This window comes from Lissotriton vulgaris, chromosome 6, assembly GCF_964263255.1.
Source record: "Lissotriton vulgaris chromosome 6, aLisVul1.2, whole genome shotgun sequence".
NCBI classification, from domain to species: Eukaryota; Metazoa; Chordata; class Amphibia; order Caudata; family Salamandridae; genus Lissotriton; species Lissotriton vulgaris.
Genome location: NC_141694.1, coordinates 1629849274 through 1629872385, shown reverse-complemented (window position 1 = coordinate 1629872385; position 23112 = coordinate 1629849274). Strand labels below are relative to the sequence as shown.

The 23112-nt window shown below is 39.8% G+C and overlaps 1 protein-coding gene across 1 annotated transcript in view; it reads right to left on the bottom strand.

The window, feature by feature from the left end:
- Positions 1–23112, bottom strand: part of ABCG5 (ATP binding cassette subfamily G member 5) — a 131057-nt gene that overhangs the window by 69270 nt on the left and 38675 nt on the right. Inside the window, exons 7-8 of the mRNA XM_086927799.1 lie at positions 4386–4515; positions 332–545 (exon numbers count right to left, since the gene is read on the bottom strand). Of these exons, the coding sequence (XP_086783925.1) occupies positions 332–545; positions 4386–4515 (344 nt within the window). The remainder of the gene's footprint in view (positions 1–331; positions 546–4385; positions 4516–23112) is intronic.

Sequence of the window (23112 nt, the reverse complement as noted above, 5' to 3'; positions counted from 1 at the left end):
CTGCATGTTTTTCCTGTTATGATTTGTGCAACCTGTTATGATATGTGCTAGCATGAAATATGTGCTGTCTGTCTGCATAGTTTGCACCAGATTTAACCTGGGGTTAACTGTTCGAATAATCTCCCGCGGCGTGTGCAATTACAACCTGAGTCATTAACCTGATTCGAATGCAAACAGCGCATTGCACCTAAATTGAGACTGGTATGGGAAGCGCAATTAGCCCCTAGGCCTTTCCTTTCGGACCATTATTATTAAAAGAAGTGTGTGATGACAAAAGCAGTTCAGTGCCACAACTATTTTTGCTGAAGTTGTGTGTGAACAGACTCCTTACCTTAAAAGCATCACCAGTTTGGAAAATGCATTGGGGGCGTCTTTGTTTTTTAAAGCCACCTGGAGCTTCTCCTTCGAACTCTTTGCATATTCAATATCTTCCAGCGTCTTTTGATAGAGGGCTGTGTTTCTGTAAGCAGATGCAAGGGACTGCACTCTGTTGTAAGTCTCAATTTCACGTTCTGGACTTCTGGTGTCCACAGATGTCAGGTCCACTGTAAAAAAAAGTTCAATAGTTAAACCATTTAAAATATCCATTGCCTGAATTAAAATCATTCAATTTAGGCTAGAATAATAGACCTTCTGCACTTTGTTATAGTTCACATGTACCAAGCACTTTGTACTCTTTTTCTTCTTAAGCAGGCTAAGCTATGGCTCGCTGGCTACTGCATAGAGGTGCAATGGAGTACATCCATTAATTGAATACTTGATATATAGTTGTAGCCTACTGGGTTACACTTGTTAAACATTATATTCAGCATTTCATTAGTACTATGAGGAAAGTGTTTGCCAAATCGCAAAATAAAGTTTTTAGTCTCGAGGACTACTGACATTGTTTATATTTCCAAATTTTTTAAGTGGAACAATATGATCAGTCAGTAAGTAGCAAGGGCAGCTTTTTACAGTGTAATCATGGGGTTAAAAGAACCCCGGAGGTACCCTTACCTGACCATGGACTGCATCTCTTCTTAATAACAGTAAGAACTCATCGTCTCCTAAGGAAGACTGAGGAGTTTACTGGTAAAAGACCCAGTCCACAATTCTCATCCACAGAACCAGAGCATACCATTCTGCAGGAGAGCTCGTGTTACCGGTTTAGAAAAGGACCTGACTTCATGGGAAGCCCAGGAATTACTGGACTTTATATGGGCCTTTACATGGACAGAGAAGGAGAACACATTTTTACTCTGGATTGGTTTCTGGGGTCAAACAGTCTGGTGCCCTCATTTTTTACAACTCTGGGTTGCACCACAAGTTCAAGATCAAAAAGAGTAATTTAACCCATCCAATATTATTTTTACTATATTTCTTTTTTATTCTTTTTTTGGTAGAAAAGCGCCAAGAAGCCAACGCGTTTTGTCCTACTTCAAAAAGGCTTTGTCAGGGCTCATTAGATGATAGAATTATCAGGTGTATTGTTCTTGTACTAAGTGCATTTGCGTGGCGAAGTTCAAAGTATCCTTAACCTCGCAATGGAGTGGAGAAGTGTGGCTCACTGGTTAGAGCAGGCAGACCCTGAAGCAGAGGTCAGACCCGGGACCAGGGTTCAATTCCCGACGCGGCAGGGTCTTGAGCTCAAATGTCCACGGACTCGATAATTCTCGCTTCGGTGCCTGACCTAATCATGGGTTCACACTCTGCAACTCTGGGCATTAAGCTTACTTAATCTCCACAACGGCCCCCCGCAGCGGGATGCCTGGCTTTCACCTTGGGGATGCCCGTTAGGGGCTATCTCACAGGGAAAAGCCAGGACGGGTTCCCAAGGCAAGCGCCGAGATGCCTCCGAGTAGCTGAGCGCTATATAAGAACATACAAAAAAAAATAAAAAATTAGACTATACCCTCTAGATCCAGATTAGCACAAAAGCCAGGACGTGGACTGTTGGCATCCGGCGGTTTAAAAACCCCAATGGCTGAGAAGCCATTTACCTTCTGACTTACCCGGGATCTAGAGGGTATAGTCTGATTTTTTTTACCTTAGTCGTGAGGTCTGCTCTTTAAAAACAGTGGGAGCGGTAGTGGTGCACACCATTAGAGTATAATTCGTCCAAACATTGGACTCATGTGGGGATATTTATGTGGGAAACTTTTGTTTCTTTCCTAGGGGATGTAGGTCACATATACACTTGGTGTTTATGTTTGGGTTCGCTATTTTTTTTTGTTCTAGTCTGGCGCCCTCATGTCTGGTGCCCTGTGACTTGATGAGCTCAATGTATTCTTTCGGATGGGAGAAAGTTATTGTGTGTGGTGCTCAGACTGCCACTACATTGAAATCCCTACCTTTTGCTGCAACTGGATGGTCCTTCTAACAATCATCCTTTGAGGGAACAGAATATCAAAAGGATTCTGCTGCCAATGTCTCTCCCTTCTTGTGATGATCTACCTGGAGTGATAGCTGCTGCTGTTTTGTTGTAAGGCCTAGCTACGCTCTACCACACACAGTACCCTTGAGAACCTGAGGGCATGCCGGAGAGAGGGTGCTTCGGCATATGTGCTTCCTGGCCCTGTACCATCCCAGAGACTTGCTGCTGCAAACTTATAAAAAGGTTTTGCTTGTACAAGTGCAGGTAGAGATAGCCTCTAGGATCTCTATAAATGTGTATCTAATTAAAGAATTTGGCTAGCCACCTGGATTGCCCAGAGACATTCAGATCTTGCCTCTGAGACAGAGCAAACGTTTATCCTTTCCCACTTGTTACCATACATGGAAGGGTACTGCTCCTGCAGTCCATTTGCTATCACATCTAGACTGTTTGTGTCCATGTTTAGACTCAATTCACTGCTGGGCCTTCCTTGCTTCTGCCTTTTCTCTCATCATTGTGGCTGGAAACCTGCTGCCAAGTCTTGGACTTTGAATCATTAGTCCCACTCCTACATTGCAGCTTGCCTGGCCAGGTTTCTGGGACATCTCTTCCTCCCACTACACCCTGATACTTCCTTCTTTGTTGGAATGGAGACCTTGCTGCTCCACTCACCCTTGCATCCGTCCAAGTACAGAGCCACATTTGGAGACCCCACGCTGCACAACATACTTCGAATAAACCTAATAACTCAAGGAGACTGTATGTTTCTACAGTGGCCCACTCATCAACAATGCGCCCATTCCCTGGCTAAAGAAGTGCAAGCCTTTTCCAAAAAGAAGGTAGTTTTGACTGCATTTTGGCTATTACCTAATTTACTACACTGATAATAAGGGTTGCCTTCCCAGAGTTGGGGACAAACAAATCGTCATTTTACGACACATGCTTTCGCCGTTTGATTTGTCCTTAATGTCTTGTTCTTTTGGTTTTCTCCACGTAGGTGTACCATGCTGGTGTTGTCTGCTTATTCTGTTGTCTACTGATTCATTTGGCCACTGTTAGTCCATCTCTCTGTTGGAATGCTATATTTGGAAGAGAGACACAGTATTGTCACAAATGCCACCCCAGAGTATGAACGCTGCATAAACACCTTCAGAGATAGTATTCTTTTGTGTTCCTTCTTTTGTGTTTCTTTCTCCATAACTCTAAACACCTATCCCTTATAGGGTCCAAACTGTGCCCAGGGAGTTTGCATGGTTGAGAACAAAAGTTTACTACTGATTGCCACAACCATATCATCCTTTGAAATGGAAAGTAAGCCTTTGCAATGGTGACAGTGGTTACATATTTAGCTCTAAATTGCATCAGCCACTTGGTGTACCCCAGTTCAATTACTACGCTTTTTTGTTCACTGATGTTAACTTTAAAGTTGATGGGTTTCTTTTTAAGGCTTTATCGCGTTGCAATTGGTCTGCAAGGTTAGAGTAACTGTGAGGAAAAGAGCGAAACAGAAGTTAGGGTGGTCCAATGGACTCGAACTGAAGAAAATCCTATTATTAGTTTTTTTTAAAACGCCTGTTGTGCCACGAATATAAACAACAACAGTAAAACATTGAAAAATGTGAAAGCTGTTTACATCATAACAGTTTAAGGGCCACTAATATCGTAAAACTTTAAATACAACTATAAGCAATGCACATGATGTGTTGAATTCACCTTTATTGAACAAATAAGTCCAACCCTGAGGGCCTGTCAATATGGGCTACTCTGTCAACCCCAGATTGTACGTAAATAATGACAGATGGATCATTACCATTGGCTGTATCAACTTATGGTGGTGCTGCAATATTCTAAAGTGAACCTTTCTATTTAACTAAGGATTTGAATTCCCTTAATTAAACACTATCATTAAGACAACACTAACTTCTGCTACATTTCACATCAATTTGAATATCAAAGTTTTCACAAGTACAATATTTATTGGTGAAAAAGAAAATAGCGCGTGCAAATTCATTTGAATAGGTGGAAAACATACCAAAAAAATCAAATGGGTTAGAGTGCTGAGGACATTCGTAGTGGCAGCCACTGAAGAAGTCTATCATTTCCTGATGTCCGCCACAGAAAATGAGCTCTCCACAGCTCATGATAGCGATTTTATCAAAGATCTTTTGAAACAAAAATATACAAGGCTTAGTGATTAGAGAAAATGATGCACAATACTTACTTACTTTAAACTTTATTTCGACTTTAAGCCATAAAAGCGCATGAAATAAAACATACATAAAACATTTGGCATTTCAAGTATAAATGTGCAAAGTTCCATACAATAACATAACCAATGAAACAACCTATAACTCCTTTCTATGAAGCGGGCGCCTACAGCATAAGGATTCAATGCAATTTGTCTGGGGGTGCCTAGTACACCCCTAGGCTTGAATTCATTGTTGATATCATTGCAAATCCAACTATCCTGAGGCGAAGCAAGCGTGCCATTCTAGGCAATAAAATAGGTCAATCACCTGCTAAAAGGTTAAAAAGAATATAAAAACTCTAAATGAACAATACATCACCAATAAAGAAACAAGAATGCATGCCTATGCAGAATACGAAAAGGTGCTGTTAAAATTTGTCCTTGAATAACATCTAAGTACACTTCGGGGCAAATTCATGGGAATAGTGGCGCACCCTTCGTCAAAGTGAAAGGGCAGGAATGCACCTTATGCAACCCGTAGGGTGCATTCCTGTCTTTTCCCCTGCACTGATGCGTTTTGGCAGAGTAGCGCTAATACGCAGGGTGACTGTGTTGTAGGCAGAATTGTTTTTGTTGAGGAAGGGGCAGCTACCTGCAAGAAAACAATCCATAGAGGTGTTTTTCTCCTTCTGTGTGTGCTGAAAAATGCAGCACACATTGAAAGAGGAAAAAAAGAGGAGAGATACACATATATCTTCTTGTTGCGCCTGCCCTGGGAAGGCGTAACATTTTGACCCATTCCCAGGTTTACAAGTCCTTGGGTTAAAACCCATGTGAGTTGCATGGGAACACCCACCGCAACGCTCACGGAATGCCTCCCTTGTGCAGTGTAAGGCAATGCAGCGATTTGCACTGCGTTGCCTTACTCAGCATTCATGAGGCCACTCAAAGCCACACAATGTGGCTTTGCGTGGCTTCATAAATCTGACTCAGAGCCTTGCGTTACGAATGTACCATGTTGAGTGGCACAAACATGACACATGGCTTTCGTAAATATGACCCTAAGAGACAAAGGCAAATTGATTTGGGTCACAGCCTATTTTTGGGGGGAATAAAGGAAAGAGTTTGTCCAAAACAAAACATGTTCTCATGGAGAAATAAAGAAAAGTTTACATTCTGGACACAATAGCAGCATATTTAGGGATTTATTTTGCATTTTTCTAATATAGGGCAATATACGCTAGTAGGGTCATTAGACATATCCAGCTAACTACATTAGACAGCTGGGTTTAATTTATTCTGTGTCATTATGTGTTGTGAAATGAAAAAGGCACTATATGCAGCCTAATGCGCAAATAAATGCATGTAGCTATTATTGCTAGGTAACACATGAATGCATTGATACAAATGAATTCTAATACTTTAGAACATATATATAAATGTTTCTTCGAAAGCAAGCTATACATGTTCATCAGATAACCAGATACTACTCAAAATACCAATAGTCAGCTTTTAGACCTGGCATCCTTGATGTGGTTCCCCTGACTTTGCCTTCTTACCTCTGGTTTTGCTGAATTCATTTTTGCTGGCTGTAGAATTCTGGGGATTTTACCACTGCTAACCAGTGCTAAAGTGCATATGCTCTGTACTCAAAACATTGTAGCTTTGGCATATTTAATTTACTTATATATCCCTAGTAAAATGCATTATATGTGCCGAGAACCTGTTAATTAAATGGTACTGAAACTGGTCCGAGGATGTTGTTTCCGGTCCAGGGAGGACCTGGCCTGTCAGTTCGGTCTGGACTGTTCCCATGGGGCACAGCGTCAAGACTGATTTGCATATGGCTGGGTCCAAACTGGGGTGGCGTAGTGGGCAAAGGAACGATTGATTTAACCCAGATCTTTTGACTGGGGGAGAATGTTTGCATTGTCAGCATTCCGTCCACCATTTGTTTGCTGTAACACTTTTCACCCTAAGTGGGATGGGTATTCCCAGACGTTAGTCCCTTGCTCACTGTGCCACTGGATTCAAACTAGCCTGGCTGAAGAAGGGTGACATACCCTGAAACCGGTCCCAGGATGCTTGATTCCAGACCAGGGATGACCTGGCCGGGCAGTTCGGTCTGGGCTGTTCCCATGGGGCACAGGGTCAAGACTGATTTGCATATGGCTGGGTCCAAACTGGGGTGGCCTTCCCCTTCAGTAGCCCTTTAAACATGGCTCAGGCCTTCCAAAGTAGAGCCTGTGAGTGTAGTTTAAACTGCCATTTCGACCTGGCAAGTTAACCTACTTGCCAGGCCCAAATCGTCTCTTTTATTCCATATAGGTCACCCCTAAGGTAGGCCCTAGGCAGGACTATGGGAAGGGTGTAGTGGCATGGTAGGATCAAAAACTACTACATTTGTTTTTCACTACTGCAAGGCCTATCTCTCCCACATGTTAACATTGAGAATGCCTTAAAACACCTTTAAAGTCTCACTTCCAATTGGGAAAAGATAGCAAATTGGATTTTGGTGTTTAATCAGCCACTGAAGCAGGCAGATATTTTTTGGAGTTGGAACACGCCACTAGAAGCGAGACACGGAGCCTCAGCATTTGAATAGTAAGTGCAACAAAGTCTGTTTGGCAAACCTCAAGAACGCTAAAGCCACATGCCTAGCCCCACGAAAGACTAGTGTGCTCTATTCACCACGCAAGCCAGTGATTGACCTTTTCTAATAACCAGTTCTAAATGAGTCCAGCAACATGGTCATGAAGCGCTTTGAAATCTCTGCCTTAATGCGCAAATAGAGAGTTCGGCAAAATGCATGTGTTACAATGTCTCGAAACCCCGAGACAGCACGCACCAAAAGATGTGACGCTTTGGTCCACATTTACAAGTAAGCCAAATACATAACATGTGGAATCAGAAATTGCAACTTTTGTCAGAATGCCTTTCCTCGAAGCGCGCCGTAAATCTAACTACTAAGTTTATTTTTTTATGGACGAAACCTTTGCCTCATTCCAGAATCAAACAAAGCTATTAAGGAGGACATTTCCACCCTGATGCTGCCGTCAAAAAGAATCCGTATTCAATGAAGGTAACACTCCATGTGTCACACTTTCAGCATGTATCCTGATGGAAAGCCTAAATACGTCTGCAATGCATGAGAGTCGATTATACATATATTGCTCAGGGCAAGCAAGAAACAAATGACAGTGTTCAACTTCTGAGGCGCATTGCATGCTTTTGTTCAATGCCCTTTTCAAGTAAAGAAGACATTTAAATAATGAGGCCTTCTCTCCCCCCTATTTTCTAGATTAAAACAAAGCCAACAAAGAAGACCGTATTGCCCCCACTCCGCAGCCAAAAAACAAACCTTCATTGGACTAAGGTAAATCACTTGTGACAGCATGTAATGTCTCCACACTTATAATAGAAGCAACTGAACTTTAGAGTGATGAGGTAATATATTTGTCCCTTTGCAGTTTCATCAACAGAAAATCTGGTTACCACTTGGAGTCAAGATGATTTCTTTTTCCACTTTTTAAACATCGATAATGCCGTTTCATTGCCAAAGACTATGCAATTCTTTTTCATTCTTCAAGGTACAATTGATGCATCTTATCACGCCAATTCGAATGGAAAGTGCTTCTTATTATTTTTTTCACTCATTTATGTTTTAGTAAAATATTACCCTTTCACCTTTCAGAGTTCACTCAGCCCTTGTCCTGAGGATAAGTCGTAAAACAATTGGGGTTTGAAAGAGTATACCATTACCTTTGGGAGATCCTTGTACAACGCACATCAATATGGAGGACTCAAATTAGGTTTTAGCAAAAAACAATTTCTTCAAGCCCATATTAGATACGCCTGGACCCCCGCATTGTATACCTAAGGCGTCAGTTGAACAATTTATCGCTCTCGCCCTTCAATTGCAGGACTGGGGAACATTGAATACTTAATGCTTTCCTCTGTATTAATTCTTGTATTGTTGTTATTCTTAAATCTATGTTTTTCTTTTCACATTGAGAACAATGTTTTTAACAACAATTTGCTTATTTGAGAATTACTTGCTAGTATCTTCTCCTTTCATTGTAAAGAAATCATAAGCTTGAAATGTGACTGAATCAAAAGTATGAAAGATTTAGACATCATGTTTATTGAGTGAAATGACCTTCAAGAAAAAGTAAAAACGTTTTAAATCACAAAGCCACCTATTGTTGTTTTGTGTTTACAACATTTAGAAGGTTAGCATTTTCCTATTTTATCCATTCTGTGCTTCTCCCTGCCTCTGAATACACGTCTGGGATGGATGACAGCTGGGCTGTGTGCATTCCCTCTAGACAGTCGCACAAAAGGAGCTGTGGTGTGACATTTGCATTCTGATGGCCGATTACCAGGTCGATGGGCCTTCCTGAGGTAGATTGGTAGGGAGGAGCTGACACTTGCACATAAATACGGCTGTTCCTGTGCCCACACAAAGAGCTGGCAAACCCCCTGTAGTGAGTCTGGAGCCAGGAAAGGCAGGGACCTTGTGATTTTCAAAGGCCTCTTTAAAGTCTCCCCCACTTCAAAGGCACATTTGGATATAAGTACTGAACCCCTGATATCACCAGAGGAGTACTTTGCTGAAATCCAGGACTTTCTGCCGGTAAGAAGAGCTACTGTGCTGCAGGAGGGACTGCCACTTTGCTAACTGCTTTGCTGCATTGGCCAGTTGCCTGCTGATGGCTGTGCTGCAGGAGGGACTGCCACTTTGCTACCTTCTCTGCTTTGTTGGCCTGCTACCTGCTGCTTCTCGCCTGGGGACCAAAAGGGTTCACTTAAAAAATATTGCCCCCCAAAATAACCCCATACAAATATACTGTGACATGAATAACAATGTCAAAAATATTGTCATGCTATAGTTATCATTTTAATTATGAAAATATCAAACAATATATAATTGTCACTAATGTTGTGTAAAATATATATTTTTTAAATATATAAAGTTAAATAGTGAACATTAAATATATGAAATAAAAATAATTTAATAAAATATATATATAGTAGTCTTGAAAAAATATAACAATTATAATTATTCTCTAAATGTAAAACACACATAGATATTAATATATATATTAGTTCCACAGAAAAACTCCTTCTGGACCCCAGGTGACCCGTGGAAGGTGGCGTACGTGTCGGCGGAGTAAAGCCGACTTTAATCAATTTCCAAAGGCACAAAGTCAATAAAGTACGCTCTCAGGGCAAGAACAGGCAAACACCGAAGATTTCTTTAGTGCTGTTTATTCCACAACGCGTTTCGACGTGATCAAGCCGTCCTCACGGCGAAACGCGTTGTGGAATAAACAGCACTAAAGAAATCTTCGGTGTTTGCCTGTTCTTGCCCTGAGAGCGTACTTTATTGACTTTGTGCCTTTGGAAATTAATATATATATATATATGTATATTTATTTACATATATCAAATTAAAAATATTATTACATTCATAATTGTAACGTATATTATAATGCAATTTTCTTTAATGTAATGACATAACAAAAATAGATATACATATATACACCAAATGTGATGCAGTGTGCGCAACAAAATTCGTTTTATGTATTTAAATGTTTACTTACCTGTAAAACTCCGTAATCCATACATTATTTCCCCCCACCCTGCCCCTCCTCCTGCCCACGTCACCGCCCTATAGAAACACCTACTGCCGACCGCTACTGCATATATATCCAATAACATACAATATTTAAAAACAAACTATTTTAATAACAAATAGAAATAAAAAAAATACAAAATTACAATTTAATACAAATACATTATATATTAAAACATTATTAATTATGAACATTATAATTTTAAATAAACAAAAACATAATATCAATTTAAACAATATAAACTAGACTAGGAAATTTTACAAGTAATACATATGTTATTCCCGCAACAATGTATACAAAAGTAGGCAAAGTGTTATACTCAGGAGAGGTAAAATTTACTATATCACTCCAGTCAGTTCAATAGTAGGGAAAGTGTTGGCTAGTGGAGGGGTAAAATATACTATTCCCACTCCAGTCAGTGCAACAGTAGAGAAAGTGTTGGATAGCGGAGAGGTGAAATTTACTATTCCCACTTCAGGTAGTGCAACAGTAGGGAAAGTATTGGACAGCGGAGGGGTAAAATCTACTTTTCCCACTCCAGTCAGTGCAACAGTAGGAAAAGTGTTGGATTGCAGAGGGGTTAAAATTTACTATTCCCACTCCAGCCAGTGCAAGATTAGAGAAAGTACTGGATTGTGGAGTTAGGGGGTAGAATTTACTCTCTCAACTTCAGTCAGTGCTCCAGTAGGGAAAGTGTTGCATTGCGGAGGGGTAACATTTGCTATTCTCACTCCAGTCAGTGCAATAGTAGGGAAAGTGTTGGATGGCAGAGTGGTGAAATTTACTATTACCACCCCAGTCAGTGAAACAGTAGGGAAAGTGTTGGATTGCAGAGGGGTACAATTTACTATTGCCCCTCCAGTCAGTGCAACAGTAGGGAAAGTGTTGGATAGCGGAGGTGCTATAATGTACTATTCCCACTCAAGTGAGTGTAAAATTAAAGAGACTAATTAACTTGAACAAAAGAAAAAAAATTCAAAAACATACTAAGTAGCAAAAATAAATTATAAATAAGTAAATAAATCTAAATACTTTTTTAATTCATGAATTACAATGTTTAATACATATAATAAATAATTACAAATATTATTATAAATAAAATACAAAACTATATTCTCAAATTAATATAACCAATAAATACAATGGTATTTACATTTTAAAAAGCCAATAAAATCAACACACACAATTATAAATAACTTATTTATGAAACATTAATGAACTATTTTTAAATGGAAAATTTTCATAAAGAACGTTATACCCTATATTTCTCCAAAGTACACAACATATATCTAAAATGAAATCTTTAAATGTTATTATTTACACATGTTACATAATTAAATAGTTATTAAATTATCAATAATAATTAACTATTACAAAAATAATTATATTTAAATACCTCCCTACCCATTAGCCATACAAAACAAACAACGCACATTTAATAAATAAAATATAAAAATAATATTTGCTTCATTTTCATAATTAACTGTCAATTAAAACATATAATTAATAATTAACTATAATAAATGAATCATACTTAATTAACTTCACTTCCTTGAATCCTAAAAAAATGCCACAACTCACATCTAATATATAACATAAAGAATATCTGATTTATATATTTTACATGATTATTTATTATTTTAATAAATATCATGAAATAACATCATTAATGAATTATTATAGTCCATTTCATACATACACTTTACTCATATAAAAATAACATTCACAAAACAAAAATTATAGCATTACACAATTTACATAATTAATTGTCAATTAAATTGTTAATATAAATTAACAATTCATTTTTAATTAATTTGAATTAATTTACTTCCTAACCTATAACCATAAAAACACACAAACTGAAACATAATTAAAAAAAATTATTATAAAATTATCATATTTAATTATCAATTAAATAATTAATGTTAATTAAAACGATTTAATGATTAATTATAGATAATTTACTTCCCAGCCTATACCCCTACAAAACACACAACCCACACCTCAAAGTTAATAAAAAAATAAAATTAATTATACAATTAACAAATAATTATCAATTAAATAATAATATTAATTACAAAATGGAGTATTAAGTAGTTATAATTAATTTACTTCCCACTCTAATCCCTCTAAACATTACAACCTGCTAGGGTACTAAACGCGAAAAATAAAATATACCAAAAGGCCTCATTTCGATGTTAGTCGGAGTTGCCTCCGACCGACACCTTTTCTGTGTGAGAACCACCTGACCATAGGTCGATGGTTCAACACACCTTATTTTGATGCGACCGCACATGGCGCTGTTGGAAACTCCCATTTCTCTATAGGAGCTTGTACGGTGGGGGGAAATCGCCCGCAGCACAAGCTCCCCTAGAGAAATGGGAGTTTGTGTAAATCACTGCATCGTGCGGCAGGCACCTGATGGTGCCTGCCACACGGTACAGGGATTTTCAGGCCCCAGGGCCACAACCAAAGGGCCAGAGGGGCCCTGCTAGGGGCCTCAAAGTCGCTTTCTGATAGCCTTTCCATGTCGGGAAGGCCGACATGGAAAAGCTGTCGGAAACTAACATCATAATCCGGATGGCGGAAACTGAAACTGAGTTCCCCCACCGGTTTAAACTCTGACCGACAACATTGTCATTCGGCGTTTGGAATGTAACCCTTCCATGTTGCATGGAAAGTGGCTTTCTGACCGACATCAAAATAAGGTCCCAATCAAAACTACTAACAACTATATTAAAAAACATTTTATAACTTATACAATTTAAATACACACTAAAATATATAAAAATATTTTAAAACGATATTCTTAGCATTGGTATTTTTGTAAACTCTATTAATGATTTTGATATCGTTAAAATCAATATTACTTACCTTAAAATCGATATTCTTGGCAGTGAAATTCTTTCACACGATATTTATGTGTGACAATATTTTTTTTGCTATATTTTTCTGAACATCAGTGAGAAGAACTGGGCCTGGTCTCTACAGCCTTAACCCCAAGTTTCTTAAAGGGCTTGTAGGTTTGCCTCCTGTTCTCCCACCCTTCTCTGATGTGCCAGCTCCAGTCCTGGACCTCATAAATGGGTTCTGCAGCTGCTTTCTGCAAAAAGCTGCTTTCTGCAAAAATCCATACAGTGACCCCATTCTGCTGATCGTAACCAAAGCAGCAGCCACGGCACGTGGAGGGAGTTCCGTGGGGCAGAGAAGCGGGGCTAGGGAGGGGCAGGGTGGGGGGTACTAAACACCGGAATATGAATCATTGGAGGTAAGTAACCAATTTAATAAATAAAACGAATTCCGTAGTGGCGCTGCAACATATTTTGCAATGCAGGGCGCGCTACGAAATTAGTTTTATTCATTAAATTGTTTACTTACCTCCAATTATCCATAGTCTGGTGTTTAGCACCCCCCACCCTGCCCCTCCCCGCCCCGCCTCTATGCCCCACGGAACTCCCTCCACGGGCCGCGGCTGCAAAGCAGTGCCCTCTGACGCCAACGTATTGCTGATTCGACGTCAACGTGGATCCAGACTGCAAAGTTAGTCGACAACTCAGCGCTCATCTGAAGACGCTGCTGGAAGGCTTGACTTCGATATAGCGCCAATCCTTTGATACTGATTACGAGGCTCAACTTCGACACAGCGACCCAACTGCATGAATTGGAATTGACGTATCGAGTCTTCGACGTCGACGCTTACGCCATACAAAGGTACTTGTTCAGCAGGTCTTACGTGGGTCTTGTATCCAGCCAGCCCTCCATTGCTGTCAGCCTGGAACTTTAGATTAGACCCCGGGCTAGCACAACTTCAAGTAGCATGTTAGAGCTAGTGACTTCTAAGCACTATTTTTGGATTTAAGCTTTAAAAATTTATATCTTAACTTCTACTTATTGGATTGTTGTCGTTTTGGTCTTGTTTTACTCAGATAAATATTTTCTACGTTTCTAAAATGGTGTGGAGTCTTTTTGTGGTGTTTTCACAGTGTTACTGTAATTAAAGTGATGCACAAATACTTTACTTATTGCCTCTTAATTTAAGCCTGACTGCTCTGTGCCATGCTACCAGAGGGTGAGCACAGCTTAATTTATGTTGTGTATCTGACTTACCCTGACTAGAATTGTGGTCTTGACTTGGACAGGGTGTAGATCTGCCAACTAGATATCCAATTTCTAACATCAGCAATTAAATATTTTGTATTGCATGGAAGCAATACTATCTTTCCACTCCAGAAATAAAATAGCTTGTGTAAAAACATTGCCCTCAAAGAAAAGCTATTTGGATGGTTAACGACCTTTAGAGCGCGTCTGCTAGTGCACATACCATTCCTTTGCAAGCGTTACTACGCTTGCGATGTTACAACGCGTACCATTAGTATGCAAGTTGTTACATCGCAAGCGTTGTTACAAAGCATGCGTTGTAATGGTATGCGCTATCCACATCGTTGTTTGGAAGACGCTTCCGTTTCCAAACAACGACGTGCAGATCTGATGTCGTTGGAAGCCGCTGGAAGCCGGAGAAGAGAGGAACAACGGAGGAGAGAGAGGTAAGTGTAGTTTTTTTGGGTCGTGCGGGGGCAGTCTTTTAGGTTGTAGGGTTGTATTTGAGTAGTGTAGAGTAGTGCATTGAGTTTAGGGTAGTGTCGGTGTCATTAAGGGTATTGTTGGGGAGTAGTGATGTGGTGTTTGTGTAGTGTAGGGTAGTGTTTTAGGGATTGGGGTAGTGTCGGGTGTCATGCAGTGTAGTGTTGTAGTGTAGGGAGCGGACTGAGGGAAGGGTGAGGGTAGTGCAGGGGGTAGGGGTTTAGGGTTGTGTTGGGGGGTTGTGAAGTGTATTGTTAGTGTGTAGGGTCCAGGAACGGGGAAGGTCATGTAGGGGGTAGTGTATTAGGGTTTAGGGTGGTGTAGTGGTGTTTAAGTAGTGTAAGGTAGTGTAGTGTAAGCATGATTTTAGTGTGATGTTTTTAATTAGCATAAACCATAGTAAATTTATAACCATTGGCGTTATAAATGCATGCACAGTTAAAACTTGCAAAGTAATGGTTTATGCTAAGTAAAAACATTGCACTAAAATCATGCGTAGTAATGGTATGCGAATATTGACATACATTGTATTTGGACACATTTCTTGTATTATATGGTGCACATTTTCTATTCTATGCATATCGGTTACGTTTCAGAAACTTCCAGCCAGTGATAAGTTCACTCTTTCAGTTCAATGTGGGGTTTCTGAAAGCGCCCCTTTCGTTCCACTCAGGAAACTGTGCTGTAGCCTGCAGGACACTATTACATACTGAACTTAAAAATAGATTTAACAGATGTTTGTGATATAAACATGAATTGGAAACACATTTAAAAAAAACATTTTCATGACTAAGAATCCCTCTTTTGTCCTCCTTTAAAACATTCCTGTTGTAAAAGAAAGCACCTCCCCTATCAATCCATCAAGGTAGGTAATACCATTTCAGTGGTAAAAATAAATTTTTTAAAGAATGAGGAGTTGCCTTTAGATCCATATTCAGAATTCTAAGTGGCTTTTGATCTACTTCAGCTAGAAAAACTGTCCGTAAGTAGTGCTTTTGGGAAATGGTCCACTGTTCAATCCATATAACTTCACTGGTTTCCTTGAGCGGATCTATTGCTCACCTTTGGATATTTGGACCGAGAGATTGACAATCATAGCTCAAAGACAGTGTGCGCTGGTAGTGTCCACATTCAGCAACAAGATGTAAACTATGTTTAAAGTGCATACCAGATGTACTTCATAGAGAAAATGAAGTAAGAAAAAATAAACAAAACATAATTTAAATTGTTAGAAGATTCAAAAGCTGTGGTAAAAATTTAAATGTTAACAATAAATATGAAATGGTAAAAAGATGTTGCTTTCCAAACTAATGAAACACTAAAAAACTATCAGCAAACATATTGATTAAAATGGATTGCAGCAAAAGATCAGGAGAAAACTGAAACATAACTACATTGTTTAAGAAGGATACCTTCTCAATCTTAAATGAGCTGACTGACTTAGACAGCGTCCGCACTAAGGTGGCTCCAACCCAGACCTTCTGTGATGCCCTCAACACATATTTTATTGATAAAATTGTGGACATCAAAGCGAGCATTCCCAGTTCCTCTAGCGTTACTCCCTCTGTTCACCATTCCCCCACCATCGAGGATACACTAAACAGGTTTCCTACTATGACCTCTGAGCAATTCTTAGAGTTAATGACAAGAGTCAAGTCCGGGGCACCCTCTGATAAATGCCCCCCCTACATCCTCAAAGAATGTCTGTCCTCCGTCCCCACGCCGGCCCATACCCTATTGAACACTTCTCTCACTTCCGGCTTAGTACCCCTTGCATTTAAGGAGGCAACAGTCATCCCACTCCTGAAGAAACCTGGGGCGGACCCCTCCTGCATGGCAAACTACCGGCCAATTTCTTTGCTCCCTTTTTTGGCTAAAGTTTTGAAAGCCCATGTTGCGAAACATCTGTCCAACTTTTTGGAGAGCTCAAACTGTCTAGATTCCCACCAGGCAGGTTTTCGCCCTGTCCACTCAACAGAAGCAGTGGTAGTTGCGGTCCTAGACTCGCTCCGTGACTGCGCTGACAGACATTCCCCTCAGGCCCTGGTGCTCCTAGATCTGGCGGACGCTTTTGACACGGTCGACCATGACATACTGATCGACCGTGTCAACCAGGCTGGCATCAGGGGCCTAGCTACCTGCTGGCTGAAGTCTTTTTTGGAGAATCGTTACCAGTCGGTCCGTCTTGGTACCCTGGTCGGCCCTAAACGGTCCATAACCTGTGGAGTCCCTCAGGGCTCATCATTGTCACCCCACCTGTTTAACATCTACATTCTCCCGTTAATCCAGGCCTTAAGAGATATGCAGGTATCAGTATTTAACTACGCAGACGACCTGCAATTGCTCTTTACGGTTGACAACTCCACACTCTCCATTTCTCATTTCCAGTCTACCATGCGGTTCATCCAAACCTGGATGAACCAAAATCACTTAAAATTAAACCCTGGAAAAAACCGAGCTGGTGCTTACAGGGGACAGTGCCAAATTGGGGGGCCCTCACTACTGGCCATCTGATATGGGCAAAGCCCCTACCCTTACCACTGCCGCAAAGACACTCGGAGTGACCCTGAACAGCGACCACTCCTTAAAAAGTCAAGTGGGTCAAGTGGTCTCCAAGTGTTTCTTCCAGCTCAGGAAAATCCGGAAGGTGCGACGCTTCTTCACTCAAGCAGCCATGACCCAGGTGGTGATTACCACGGTTTTGTCCCACCTGGATTAATGCAAATTCTATATAGCTAGGCCTACCCCTATATCTTTTAAAGCGCCTCCAGATGGTCCAGAACTATGCAGCCAGGCTGATCACTGCGCAACCCAGATGGCATTCAGCTTCTCCTCTGCTTAGGGACCTTCACTGGCTCCCCCTGGCCCAACGTTGCTCCTTTAAAACTGGTTGCATGATCTTTAAATCTCTCCATTGCAAAAGCCCTAAATTCATAGACAATCTCCTCACCAGGCACACCCCCTCCCGCAATCTGCGCTCTGCGCACCAAGCCCTCCTCCAGACACCTGCCTTCAAACGCAAACGCTCTGGTGGCTGCAGATTTGCTGTTCTTGCATCTCGCCTTTGGAACACCTTCCCCTTTGAGATCAGATCATGCCCGGATCTCATGTCCTTTAGGAAAGCTTTAAAAACATGGCTTTTTAAACAAGCGTATCACTGATCACCCTCTCCTCACGCCCTCAGGCTCCGTTCTCTGTCTACTCTAGCGCCAGGAAACCAATCGGTGGCAGTGCGCTCAATAAATACTTTTTAACATTAACATGAATTTAAAAAATAGTGGAAAAACGGTCACCTTCAATCACTGAAAACAGATTAGTTACAAATATCTCAGATGGAAAGCATTGGTAAAACATTGCATTAAAAATCGCACGGTAAATAATCAGAATTAGGAAATACAATGAAAATATAAACATTGACAGCATTTTAGATACTGAGCAAATAGTAAGCGAGGCCTTTTAAACAAAATCCTCTGATAATAATGGACCAATAAAACTAGCCAATGTAAAAATAATTTCCCTAACACAATTATTTTTCTGCGCTGTACGATCAGTAAAGTTATGTCTGATGTGATTCCTTGTACTCCAAATCACATAGAGAATTCAGGATAATCTCACACATGGAATAAGCATTTCTGAAATGAAAATCTTCTTCCAAATGAAAAGAACTTCAATATAAACTACAGTTTTCTCTCCAAGAAGAATAAAGCCATTCTGATGTGTCTTTCAACTGTGCAGCCAAAACCATTCTTTGTTCTGTGGAGACAAGGCGCCGCACTGGCTAAAATGATTCAGTTTCATGAATTGACAACATCTCCAGGCCTAACAGGATTATCATTTATGATCTTTCTTTTCTTTCACCTTATGCACACTGTTTAAGGATTCTTCTACAGGCTTGTTGTCATAGGTGACTGCATCTCATTCCTAGATTGGGCAGGTAAGAATTCGTTAGTACTCGGGACTGACTAGTCAAATATGAAATTGGTCATATATCCATCATCAAATGTTGACATTTTGGAATCTGTTTGAATATGTGTGTAGTTCGAGAAAAAAACTGCTTTTAGCTGCACTGATTAAAAATTAGAGAGCTAAGGTTTTCATCACATCTTGGGGCTAGAGCCACTCGGCCACAAGCCTTACTGATTACCTTATGTTTTACTCAATCACACAGACATAATTCAGAATAAGTGGAATAACATTTTCTCCTTCCAAATCCCATAAGGTTAATCTGCAGCATATCCTTTTGAATTTCTGAATGCTATATTGTATTGTGACCTACTGTTTCTTACAATAAAAGAGAAAGAATTTAGACAGCTCGTTAAAAGTCAGAATGGGTGAGGTTAATTGGACTGGAGGCCTGATTTATCATTTGGAGGCCAGCCTAATTGTGAGAAGCCTACCCTTTTGCAAGGCATATTTCTCTAAAGAGGATTCTGCCTTGATGGTGGATTAGTGATGGGGAAGAAACTGTGACAGTGAGTCAGTCATGTCATGGTGACATTGTTGACCTATCACAGTTATGTTTTGCTCTGAAGACGGAAACCAAAAGCGCGAGTCTGCCATAAATAAACACAGCTAATGTTAAGCAGGTGATAGACGTGATGAAAATTGCTGTTTTTTTGTTGTCCAGGAGCACCAGTTTACAAGACAAACTTGTACAGGAATGGGGAGTGTGACTGCACACCTTGGTTAAATGAGTATAAATCTACTATAAAGTACTAATTTCATATATATATTAATTGAGACGACTAGTGTCGTCCATCTATGCTGTGCTACGGTTTTAGGTTGTGGTTGTCCACTACCCTCTCTTGACTTGTTCTAGCATATAGAGATTGATTGGGGTCTGATCTCTCTCTTCAGCGGCAGCACGCCCACTAGCCTATAATTATTGAATTTTCATTACATTTGATTTATACTCATTTAATCAAGGTGTGCAGTCACACTCCCCATACTTGTATTAATTCTCACAGACCTAATAGTGACTTGCACCCACATAACATAATGTCCTGGAAGGACATTGCAGACTTGACTACTAATCAAGCAGAAACCAAAGCTTACACTTCAGATGAAGCTGAGTCTATATATGCATTAGTCAGGGAAGTACGAGATTATGGGGCATCCACAGGTAACATAGCACAACAACTTAGACCATTGGAATACCTACTTAAAAAGGAGATCAACCAACGTCTCCACGTGACAACCCTAATTGAATACCATAAAGTTAAGAGAATTCCAAGAGGACTTCGTATAGCCCTCAAACCTTTGCTATTCAAATTTAACAAGGCATTCATGTCGAGATGGTATGCTATTCTCAATAAATGTTCTCTTGATTTGATACTCCTAATTATAGAAGAAATCTCATCTATACTTATTGAATTAACCTCAGATATTAACAAGCTGAAGGATGACATTTCTCAGAAGATGGATAGTGAGAATTTGACCAAGGTATTAGAAGATATCAACTTAAATTAGATAAACATGCCAAAGTTCATGAAAGAAAAATCCGGAAAATTTCGAAGGGATACCATCGATTACAAGTTAGATGAGGTTTACTCTTGGGCAGAGAGTTATGCTCAAAAACGTTTCTTTAATAAACCTCATACCAACCCTAACTCTTCTGAGGAGAGTCTGGTGACTGATCAAGATCTGACTGTACAACGCCCTAAACCGACTAGTACAAACACAGAAAAGTACACCTTCTGAGAGTTCTGCTTCCACATCCTTATCACAACCTTCTTTTTTAGCGGAGGGCCCATCATCAAAAGCACCACCCGACAAGGTTGAAAACGGCCCTAGAAGCCGTACCAGAAGGGAAAAAGCAAAAAAAAGCCGGAGGACAGACCACCAAGGAATGTAAAAAAATAGATTCCCTAGTGATAAACATATCCAGTAGAATTTTAAGTGCTGATGAAATACAAGTTCTGAATAAAGGCACGTCTTTCGTGCCTACATATTCATCTAATGCTTTGGAAACTGAGATTTCTTTATTTAAATATATGCGTAAATTACGTTTAAAGTGTTTTTTTTCAACTCTATCAACCAATGAAGAGATGAGTGAGGAATCTAGAAAGTTTCGCCCTAAAAGCAAATTCATGTCACCAATCACCCACAAATCACTTGACATTTTCGAACATCTGGTCAAGAAGGACCTACAAAGCATTGATTACAATAAGACAGCACGCTTAAACATGAAACCCAGGGAACTACAGATCTTAAATTCATTACAACAGGATGAATCGATTGTTTTTCAGCCGGCAGACAAAGGAGGGGCTTTAGTGGTCCTTGACAGAGATTTTTATGAACAAAATATGGACCAACATGTTTCTGATTCTGACACGTACATTCTATTGGACCATGATCCTACGAAAGAACTAATTACTCTATTAACAAGCATTGTTACAAAAGCAGTTGAGGTTGGAATAATTGATGAAAAAACTGATACATTTCTCATCAATCAGACACCTAAAATTCCTAAGATCTATATGCTTCCAAAGATGCATAAGGATAGTTTACGACCACCATTCAGACCCAATGTAGCTGGTTGTAACTCCATTCTTGAAGCAGTTGGATTTTATCTTGATCATTTTTTTACAACCTTTGATCCAGTCATGGACCACTTATGTAAAAGATACTACAGATTGTTTATCGAAATTGGAGAAAATTCGGACAGTGTTCCTCGAAGAGGTTCTACTGTTTACAATTGATGTGACAGCATTGTACACATCCATAGCCCACAATGAGGGTATTGAGGCTGTCGAGTGGAGACTACTTGATTCGACTTTGAGTACAGACCAATCCGTTTTTTTACTAGAACTTTTACACTTTGCTCTATATCACAGTTATTTCCGTTGGAAGGAGAATTTTTATTTACAGCGCACCGAAACTTCAATGGGTTTTCCTGGATCCCCTTCCTATGCAAATACTTTCATGGCCTTTTTTGAACACAGACATATTTTGACAAATCAACATTGGCAATCACGGATAGCAACTTTTTTGAGATATATAGATGACATTCTTGTCATCTGGAGAGGTTCCCAAACCGAACTTGAGGATTGTATTGCAGAATTGAATTCACAGAACCCCAGAATTCAATTTACCTACAATATACAGAGAGAAAAAAATCATTTTTTGGACATAGAGAACATGAAATCACCGATTGGACTAGTTACAACGGTTTACAGGAAACCCACTGATGTGAATAATGCTTTGCATTTTTCTAGTGCCCATCCCATGGCACTAAAAGAACATCTGCCTTCATCACAGTTCATGAGAATTAAAAGAATACATTCTGATCACACTACTTGTGGGAACCAGATTCAAGAACAATGTATGAGATTTAAGGCAAGGGGATACCCCGTTGAGGTGTTGGAGAAAGCAGTACAACGAATCACATTGAAGCAGAGGGAGGAACTACTACAGCCCAGTAAGAAAGCAGAGCAAAAACGAGAAGTGTTTGTACTGAAACATTCCTCTCAAGCAACACAGATCAAGAAAACCATAAGAGATAGGTGGGAAATTATTGATCAAGAACTTGATTTCGCAAATCTTTTCAATGGTCCACCTCTTTTTGCCCACACCAGACTGCGCAACTTACGGGAATTGTTGAAACCGAGTGAGAAACACTCAGGTAGTTATAAGGGCATGCGCAAATGCCTTAACTGTGGACAATGTAGTAATGTAATCCTGGGGGAGTTGTTTACGCATCCACACGCAGGTAAACGTCTAAAATTACGGCACACATCTGATTGCAATACAGAACAAGTTATATATGCCATCAAATGCTCATGTGGTTTAGTTTATGTCGGAAGAACAAGCTGCAAGATAAAAACCAGAATAGTTGAACATAAGAGCAGAATTCGCAATTGGAGTACCTCATCACCATTAGCGGCACACTGGTTGCAGGCAGGACACACTATAACACAATTGCGTTTCACAGTACTTGAGCACATTATTCAAAAGTCAGGGATTGACATCAATACTGCGTTAGCACGCAGAGAAGCATATTGGATTAAAACTTTAGGTACTGTGACTCCGGGAGGATTAAATGACCATTACGAAATGAGTTGTTTTCTGCGAAATAAACTGTTAACACTTATTTCTATGTACAGAATTTGCACTCTTTTTTATTTAAATTTTATTCATTTTTTATCTCTATTTACTTTTTCTATTCTTTTCCTTTTCATAATGATAATTTTTTGCCTCTTTAGGAATATTTGAACGTTGAGCGATGTTACTCTGCTTCACAACCTGTAACTTAGTATGGTCACACAGAGGGGTTGATGTACACCTAGCACTTAATATGGTGTACAATAAAGTTTTAGTTCAACAAAATAGTACCCGTATGTTTTTGTCAC